This window comes from Triticum aestivum, chromosome 2A, assembly GCF_018294505.1.
Source record: "Triticum aestivum cultivar Chinese Spring chromosome 2A, IWGSC CS RefSeq v2.1, whole genome shotgun sequence".
NCBI lineage: Eukaryota > Viridiplantae > Streptophyta > Magnoliopsida > Poales > Poaceae > Triticum > Triticum aestivum.
In genome coordinates this window covers 79,854,333-79,863,686 of record NC_057797.1, presented here as the reverse complement: position 1 = coordinate 79,863,686, position 9,354 = coordinate 79,854,333, and the positions used below count along the sequence as shown (strand labels likewise).

At 45.7% G+C, this 9,354-nt stretch overlaps 2 protein-coding genes across 2 annotated transcripts; one reads left to right on the top strand and one right to left on the bottom strand.

The window, feature by feature from the left end:
• The first annotated feature begins 1,473 nt into the window (after positions 1-1,473).
• Positions 1,474-6,883, top strand: LOC123187630 (ubiquitin carboxyl-terminal hydrolase 10). Its single transcript, XM_044599546.1, has 7 exons — positions 1,474-1,859; positions 2,513-3,805; positions 3,886-4,070; positions 4,571-4,812; positions 5,247-5,389; positions 6,029-6,205; positions 6,434-6,883. Exons 1-7 carry the CDS (start codon positions 1,842-1,844, stop codon positions 6,620-6,622), a joined length of 2,247 nt encoding a protein of 748 aa, XP_044455481.1. The 5' UTR covers positions 1,474-1,841; the 3' UTR covers positions 6,623-6,883.
• A 1,385-nt stretch (positions 6,884-8,268) lies between these two features.
• Positions 8,269-9,348, bottom strand: LOC123187631 (protein EARLY RESPONSIVE TO DEHYDRATION 15). Its single transcript, XM_044599547.1, has 3 exons — positions 9,248-9,348; positions 8,822-9,132; positions 8,269-8,712 (listed from the first exon to the last, which is right to left on the bottom strand). Exons 2-3 carry the CDS (start codon positions 9,120-9,122, stop codon positions 8,543-8,545), a joined length of 471 nt encoding a protein of 156 aa, XP_044455482.1. The 5' UTR covers positions 9,123-9,132; positions 9,248-9,348; the 3' UTR covers positions 8,269-8,542.
• Positions 9,349-9,354: the final 6 nt, after the last annotated feature.

Sequence of the window (9,354 nt, the reverse complement as noted above, 5' to 3'; positions counted from 1 at the left end):
AAACCAGTTGGTTCCATGGGTGATGACAATATAATCCTACATTCTGATTGTTCATTTATAGTCCAAACTTTGAACGAAATAAGTAGAAGGATCAATATTACTTACCTATGTACCACTATAGTCATGTATCATTCCAAAGATCGTTGTCAAACCAAAATCATTTTCAAATTATTCTGTAAATCTTTTTAGGACACTCAGTTTGCATAGTAAAACATCAATTTTAGGCAATATTTTCCCGCAACAACGTGCGGGGAATCATCTAGTATACTCAACATCATAACCTGCCATCCAGGTTTCAAACAATTATAACCATATTAGAGAGGGAAGCGATACTTAATCGCAGTCCAGCTACTAATTATGTAAACATAGAGTTACCGTTGCTATTGCACTATACTAATGTGGCTAGTCTCTCTTGTTATTTACGCTTCCACTCTTCTTTTCTTTCTTTTTTCTTTTCATAAATAACTTCCGATCTATTCATCAAGCATCATGGTAGTACAAAGGACACGAGAAGTAAACAAAATTAGATCCTAAGATCACCTAGCGACAACTACAAACACTGGAGCGAGCCGAAGGTGTGTCGTCATCATCGCCCCTCCCTCACTGGAGTCGGCCAAACCATGTTGTAGTAGACAACTAAGAAGTCGTCGTGCTAAGGCCCCAAAGGACCAGCACACCGAAACAACAATCGCTGCCGATGAAGAGAAATATAGATAAAAAGGATCCAATCAGTACACACATGAACGCAAAAGGATGAAGACCGGATCCACCGAAGACAAAAACCGACCAATTCACATGAGATATGCCGGAGATACACCCCACACGCCCTTGACCGATGCAAGACACATCATTGGGACGAGGGCTAGGCGGGGAGAATCTGATTTCATCTTCAAGAAGTCATCGTCGCCGTCTCGCCTTTCATGAAATTCCAATATACAGTGACAATGTGGTAACGGAGATTACTAATTAGTACCATCGCATACAAATTTTGTTGGCAGAAAATGTATACTATTTTTCTGAACAGAACTAGTATGTATTGGAGGCCTTTTTCATTTAGAAAATGTTTTTTCAAATTGTTTGAATTGCTTACCACATGTATCATATGGTTTTAAAAATGATTTATCTATGTCACATCTAGATATGCTCTAGTTATTGCATATTTAAGTGACTCAATCAAATTAGAAAGAAAAAGAAAATAGACTAATGAAAATGCTTACACGAATCTTCACGTAAAATCAATGGTGTAGGAGTTAGATGTGCAATACTTAGAGCACATCTTTAGCAAAAGTGTTTTAGAAAATGTTTCTGTTTTGACAATTTTGACGAAAATAGTGGAGTAGAAAGGAATTTTTGTATTGGGAAAATGATGGCACGGCACCGCAGGGCACCCAATGAGACCGCGCGGCGCAGCGGAACGAGGCCATAAAACCCCAGCGGCACGGCCCACCACGGGGTCGCCGCCAACATAGGCAACAGCCAGCCCTCCCCCCACACGCCCCCTTCCTTCCCAACTCCCCTCTCCCCACGCCTAAACCACACCGAATCCAAACCCTACGCCCTCGCCTCCGCCGCCGGCCCCGCGGCCCCCCCGCCCGGCCGCGCCTCTCGCTGATCGCCGGCCTCCTCCCCGTCCCCAGCCCCCCGCGCCGCCGCGCCGCGCCGTTCCTGTGGCCGGCAGGGCAGCGCGGCCGCCGGCATCTAGGCGCCACCCCCCGCGGCCGGCCGCCCCCTTTGATGTCTCCCGCCCGCCGCCTCGGCTCCCTCTGCTCCCAGGCGGCTCCCCGCGCGGTCAGCTCCACCCCCACACCCGCCCAGTGCACGGTCCCCTCGCCGCAGCGGAGATGAGCGGCGCCGACAAGGTATAATACATCCCATCCATACATCCGGCCATCCGGGCGTTCGTGCGCATTCACATCGATTAATCGCGTGATTTAATTAATCCTCGATGCTGCCGCCGTGCTCGGCCGCCGCATTAATTACGGCGGGGGCGGTTTCTAGTTGGGTGGCCTGAGTGAATTGATGCGGTTTTGCCGTTTTGGAGCACTGTCTAGCCTGGCTGATGTGATGCTACCGTGTGTGTCAAGCATGCTTGCGGCACTAGATGCCGAAGCACTGATGATGTAGGCTTATTTGGTGGTTACCTAGATGATCAGTGCTTTTAAGTGTTGTTGCTTGGAGTCGTGTGGAGTACACATTATGGAAGTGTGTATGATCAGATGGGATCCAGAGTTGAGTTTCCTTAGGCCAGACGGCCAGCGTGAAAGTTGTATAGAAGCGGTTAAAGATACACCTTTTCTAGCAATTTAACACTGATATCTTGATATAGTGGTTGTTTGGACGCGACGCAAGCCGCTTTAGTACAAAATTTTCAGGTGTGGTTAAAGATACACTTTTTCTAGCAATTTAACACTGATATCTTGCTATAGTGGTTGTTTGGACGCGACGCAAGCCGCTTTAGTACAAGTTTTTCAGGTAGTCATTTGTTCTCATCATAGTTTCTTCTGTAATGCAGGTTGTGTTGTTTGGGTCCTTCACGGAGGATGAGACTAAGTTGTTCCAGGGGCAGCCTGCTAAAAGTGAGGAGAAATCATGGGAACTGCCTGAGATCCAGTTTGGTTCACTGAATTTTTCTGTGCTAAGTTTAGAGAAAGCATCGAATGCTATCACTGAAGGCTCTGCTCATTCTCCAAAGCCAACTTATGGCCATACAAAGGATCACGCTGGCAGTAATAAGAAGGAAACTGTAACATCTACCTTACCAAATGGTGGACCAGTGCTGTTCAATGGATTTCCTGCCGAAGTTTCTCCTAATAATGGTATTCTCAAGAATGTGAAGTCTGAAGCTTCGGTCCCTTCAGCTGGGCCTGTCAGCAATTTAAAGGAGAACAAAGCAACGGTTGCTTTAGCTGGCCCTGTAAACAATGTAAAGAAGACTGAAGCTCAAGTTCCTTCAGCTCGTCCTGTCAACGATGTAAAGAAGAATGAAGCTCTGGCTCTTTCACCTGGGCCGATCAACAATGTAAAGAAGGACGCTACAGTTCCTTCAGCTGGGCCTGTCAACAATGTAAAGAAGGACGCTGCAGTTCCTTCAGCTGGGCCTGTCAACAATGTAAAGAAGGCTAAAGCCACGGCTCCTTCAGCTGGGCCTGCCAACAATGTGAAGAAGGCTGAAGCCACGCCCCCTTCAGCTCTGTCTGCCAACAATGTGAAGAAGGCTGAACCTACAGTTCCTTCAGCTAGGCCTGTCAACAATGTGAAGAAGGCTGAAGCTACGATTCCTTCACCTGTGCCTGTCAACAATGTGAAGAAGGCTGAAGCTACGGTTCCTTCACCCAGGCCTGTCAACAATGTGAAGAAGGCTGAAGCTACGGTCCCTTCACCCAGGCCTGTCAACAATGAGAAGAAGGCTGAAGCTACAGTTCCTTCACCTGGCCCTGCTAACACTGTAAAGAAGACTGAATCTGTGGTTCCTTCAGTTGCGCCTATCAAGAGCATTAGCAGTTCAACACCAATTGAAGGGCCAGGGCCGCACCATGATGGTCTCAGATGTACAGAAAGCAGCAGTTCAGCTATGTTAGTAACTGAGAATGGAAGCACAGGTGCTGATGCACCTATTATTGCAGCTCCAGCAGATGATTCCGTCACAAGTTTAAATAAGGAAGACTATCAGAATAAGCCGTTGCTTCCTCATGGTTTGAAGAATACAGGAAATATATGCTTCCTGAATGCAACTTTGCAGGCTTTCCTTTCATGCTTCCCTTTTGTTCAGCTTGTACAAGGCCTGAGGAACCGGAGTATACCTAAGGTACTACTACCTAAATTAATCAGTTCAATGTCCTCTCTGCTGATTTCATTGGCTTTTGTTCTGACTACTGCTAATTTTAGGCTGGCTACCCTACTCTGAGTGCATTCATTGAGCTCGTCTCTCAGTTTGATGTACTTGACGAGTCTACTATGAAAGACGAGAGGTTTGCTTTAGTCGCTGCAAAAATAATCAATCCTACCATGTTCGATCAAGTTCTGAGAAATTTTACTCCAGATGTACCGGCTGGAACATCTGCTCGGCCAAGGTAAGTTGACGCTGTTCTTGGTTATTAATTTTTGAAGTGAAATTAATGAAATGTGATGCTAATTTTGGGCTGTCATAGGCACTACTTGAGAATAGCATTCTTTTTTCCTGTTTGTGCTTATTTTTGCCTTTTTGGCATCTTTTTGTATAGCAAGACATGGATCCCATCAGTATCATAATATATCCTGTTTGTCCTTTACTAGAATCCTAATTTGACATTGAAACTATAACTAATGCTTATGAGCATGATGAACTTCACTAGAATCAGAAGCTTCCCAGTAATATCTTATTCTTGAAACTTATGGAACATTGAACTGAGATAGATGCCATCTTAGGCTCTTAGCTTGAAATTGGTTCAAACAATATATTTTGCTGTATTGAATGCATGGACATTATGCATGCTGGTCTGATTTTGTGTTACTGTAAATATCATGTGTTAAAATTTATTTTCCTAGTAACATGGCTTCTTAATTCAGTTTATGATGCTTTGCATTTCTGCAGACAAGAAGATGCCCAAGAGTTCCTAAGTTTTGCCATGGATAGAATGCATGATGAACTGTTGAGGCTTAATGGCAATGGTTCAAATTCAAAGGAAGGTATGGTTGTTTCTTCTGATGATGACGATGCCTGGGAGACTGTAGGTAGGAAGAACAAATCTGCAATCATGAGGACACAGAGTTTTGTTCCCTCCGATCTAAGTGCTATTTTTGGAGGCAAGCTACAAAGTGTAGTGAAAGCTGCAGGTAACTGTTTCTTGTGCTGAGAAATTTCAGTTCTTTCCTTTTAACTCTGATCTATCAACTAGATGCCCTTTTGGGAAGGTTTTATCTCCTGATTCTAGCTATATTTGTGCTCGTGTGAAGTTTTCCCTGGAAATACTAGTAACTTAGCTTGTAATAGAAACGATGTTCCCTAAACATGCAGAAGTGCTGTCAAGGAAAAGACATTTTTGCTTATCCTTGAACTTTAAATAAAAACACGTCAACTGTTCATTTGTGCAAAGAAGTTTCTTATCATTGTTGTCAGAAATCCTGCATTAGATTTGTGTCGGTTATCTGAAGCAAATTCTCACTGTAAATTGAAATCATTAGCGTTGTTTGGTAAAAAATGAGGGAGTTTCAGTTATGCAGTTTCTTACCCTCATTTTGTATCTTCTTTTCGGATCCATTCATTATAGGTAACAAAGCATCAGCAACCGTTCAGCCTTTCCTGCTGCTCCATCTTGATATATTTCCAGATGCTGTTCAAACGCTTGACGATGCACTTCATCTGTTTTCCACCCCTGAATCTTTGGAAGGATACAGAACAACTGCTGGAAAGGTTCTTACTGAAATCTGTGCTCAGTAGTTTTGACTCCTGAATTTTGCAATTACTTAGCTCGTCAGAGAATTTGCTTACATTATTTCAGAATTATATTACATATAAGGGACATCATGCATTCTGCATTAGCGCCTTTCATCTCTGATGCATTATATTATAAACTACTCCCTCCATTCCTAAATATAAGACCTTTTAGAGATTCCACTATGAACTAGTACATACGGATGTATATAGACATACTCCCTCCGTCTGAAAATACTCGTCATCAAAATGGATAAAAAAAGATGTATCTAGAACTAAAATACATCTAGATACATCTCCTTCTATTCATTTTGATGACAAGTATTTCCGGACGGAGGGAGTACTTTATAGTGTAGATTCACTCATTTTGCACCGTACATAGTCTATAGTGGAATCCCTGAAAGGTCTTATATTTAGGAACAGAGGGAGTACCTGATTAGTTGGTTGGTTGCCTTCTTTGATCTAGATCTTAGTACTCTGTTGATACCGCTATAATCTGAAACTAGGTTGTTGAACTATACCTATGTACTGTACACCTCAGTGCAACAGTATGGTTCTCTTCACAATTATCCTTTTGAAATTAGCTATAATATTGACTGATGAAACTTGATCTTGCAGGCCGGAGTGGTGACAGCTAGGAAATCATTCAAGATACATGAACTTTCAAAGATAATGATACTGCACTTGAAGAGGTTCAGTTATGGAAATCGTGGGTGTACTAAACTGTACAAGCCACTCCACTTCCCTCTTGAACTGGTCCTCAATCGGGATCTGCTGAGCTCACCATCATCAGAGGTGATAATTTCCTTGACACTCAATTTTATTATTGCCAATATAGTTGGTATATCTACTATTTGGTCAATTATGCTTTTATCATCTTGTCTTCTTTATCCTTGATGACTGTGTGGGATTAGACTTCTTTATAAGTTTGTACAGCCCTTTGTAAAATCAGATGTAACAGCTGTTTCTTGGTTATTACACATTGATTACTTCATCTAACATCTCGCCTTTGGTCGAGTGCAGGGTAGAAGATACGAGCTCGTTGCAACCATCACTCATCACGGGAGTGGCCCGTCCAGGGGCCATTACACCGCTGATGCAAAGCATGACGGTGGGCAGTGGCTTCGGTTCGATGACGGCCATGTCATGCCCATCAACGTGAACAAGGTCTTGCATAACCCAGCGTATATCCTGTTCTACAAGCAAGTTTAAGTCTGGTGTTACCATGCGGTTGATCGCACCCTTCCTCTCATTGCTGGAACAGTGAGTTATACTGTCTAACTATGGTTGTGTTAAATGGTAGCTGCCGTGTAACCGCAGAATCGAGTGTGTCAAGTACCCTGGTTGCGTGACCCTATTTATATATATGCCTGGTAACGTAGTGATGAGGGGGGTGGGCATTCCCGCTCAGCCCATTTTTGAGGTCCTGTAAAATGCACCTGCTCATCTTGGTAACCATGAGGTTGCTATTCATCCTTTGTGCTCGTGTTATGGCGATGTGATGTGTGCACTTCTTTACATTTTAGGCACCTAATTGAAAGTGGCCAGTCTTCGGCTGCCTCACTCACGATTGGATGACCGACCATGCGCCATTTCTTCTTGAAATGCCGGCATCTGGGTTTTGTCGATCTCAAAGCTTTAGCAACCAAAGAGAGCCATTTCTTCTCGAAAAGCCGGTATCTGGTTTTTGTTGATCTCATACCTTTTAGCAACCAAAGAGAAAGAACAGTTGCAAGAGTCACTGGTCAATTTGGCAAAGCTTGAAAGCATTTCCATTTCAAGGTGTTGAATCCTGGTCATCAGTTCTTCCAGCAGCCAAACGTCAGTGCTTTATTATTTGACGTATGGCATGTATAGAAGACTTTGAACAACGACCTCTCTCCATACGTGCAGACCACTAACCCATTCAAACTAGTATCCACTTGCGCTGTGCTCGGCTGGGTGGCTTGACCTTGGTACTACCTGACAGTTGATATCTCGTGACGGCCAGTGTTCTCCTTCCTGCTGCTTATTGCTTTCCTTCCACTTCAGACAACCATACATTGACACATGCACTCTTGCAGCATCTTAACTTGTAAGCCAAGGCATTGTACAATGCAAGGCGTTCAGCGGAGGTGCTTAGATAAATAAACCACTGTTTCTTTGAGCACCGGTGCTTATTTGCATAGGGTAGACGATTAATTAGACGTCTCATGTAAAATTAGGCACTGGTGCCAGAAAAACCAGGTTTACAAGGCCTAATGGTGGCAGATGATCAAGTAGCATGCCTGTATTTCCAAGTTCCGATGCGTGTGATGAACCGCTCAGTCAGAGAGAGAGGCACGGAGAATGCAGAGCCCTGTTTGTTTCAGCTTCAATTGGCTTCAAATCATATGCGGGTTCGCTTCGCAACTGAAGTAAACTTGGACATGCTTCAGGCAATTGCACCGAGAATGGTCCGAATCCAGATTGATTTTTCCTACTAGAATCTTCTCTCTAAAGCTGAAACAAACAAGGCCTCTGTATCGGAGATCAATCTAAAAGCAGCTTCTTGTTTGCCCTCTACTACCTGTTGTACACAGGTATCTTGCTCAACAAAGGTGTTTTCCTCTTATGCGCAGAGGACAGAGCGATCTCTGCCGGATACCTTCTTGATCAATCCACTTCCAATTTAAGCTCTTGATGGCAAATCGGACCAAGGGATCTCCCTCGGAAACCTTCTTGATCAATCACTTCCATGCTAAGCTCTCCATGACAAAATCAGACAGTGATCTCTCTCCTTCTATTTTAAGCCCTTCATGGCAATCACAGACAGTGAAGAATCATGCACAAAATCAGGAAAAAAACACAGTGGAAGCAAAGCCAAAAGAGAGAAGCACTTGAGAAAAGGTCCAGCGTTGGACCTGATTACCATCTCATCATATTACACATGATCTTTTTTTTTTGGCTTTTGTTCTTGACCCATTTCTGGACACGGGAGGAGGGAAGGGAGATCACTAGCTAGCAAGCAGGGGCCTGCAGTTTGTTTTCCCCTTCATTTTTCAGCTGTATACACAGATGCAGGGAGAGACTAGACTGAACCCGACTGAACTGAACTCAAGGTTACACTACACAGCAGCAGCGGCGGCGGCCAAGGGCCGGCCCGTTTAGCTTCTAGCGCGGCTGGTGGATGGCGCGGCGGGCGCCGCCGCCGGCCCTGGGGCCGACGTGCTGCGCCGGCTTCTCGGCGTGCCTCATCGGCGCCCAGGCTGGCGCCGGGCCGCCGCCCCTCGGCGAGTTCACGCTCAGCGTCTTCAGCACCGCGTCCATGTCGCCGCCGAACCCTGCAAATTCAGAGCGATCAAGTTTGCTGGTCAGCTTCCGGCCGCTGCTATACTACCTCTGCCCCGGTGAGGAGGAGGAGATGGACAGACGGTGGGAGGTGTACCGTACCTGCTGGTTTGTAGTGGTAGAAGTCGGGCTGGGGCTGGGGCGACGGCGGGGAGTAGAAGAGGTCGTCGGCGTCGAGCAGGTCGACGGAGTCGTCGGGGAGGAGGGCGGCGACGTCGTCCACGTCGACGTCGTCGGCGAGGTCCTCGTAGAGCTGGTGCTGGCGGAACCAGTGGTCGCGGAACCAGGCGGTGGTCTTGACCAGCTCCCACCACTCGGGCGAGTAGTCCTCCACCTTCTTGAACGCCGCCGGGATGAACATGGGCGCGTCCGGGTTCAGCGCCGACATCGCCATGGTGCTCATGATCACCTCACTACACGCAGAAGCAAACCAATCAGCTTCCGATCATCATATCGATCGGTACTGTAACCACGCCATGGCCACCACAGATCTGTGCATCGCGGCCAATTCCCGGCGTTCTTGCTTACCTTTTCTCTGCCGTTCGTCGGTCGTCGGGGCGGACGAAATATCTCTCGTGGTTATCTGGGTGGAGACGGGTGGGATTTCTGGGGTGTTTCGCCGTGCCCGTGCCGGG

Bases quoted from the DNA above. Each gene is read 5' to 3' on its own strand.
- LOC123187630 (XM_044599546.1), top strand. The intron at 3,806-3,885 runs GTACTACTACCT...TGCTAATTTTAG, and splicing joins GGAACCGGAGTATACCTAAG to GCTGGCTACCCTACTCTGAG. The intron at 4,071-4,570 runs GTAAGTTGACGC...GCATTTCTGCAG, and splicing joins GGAACATCTGCTCGGCCAAG to ACAAGAAGATGCCCAAGAGT.
- LOC123187631 (XM_044599547.1), bottom strand. From the start codon at position 9,122: ATGAGCACCATGGCGATGTCGGCGCTGAACCCGGACGCGCCCATGTTC. The intron at 8,713-8,821 runs GTACGGTACACC...CTGAATTTGCAG, and splicing joins CTACCACTACAAACCAGCAG to GGTTCGGCGGCGACATGGAC.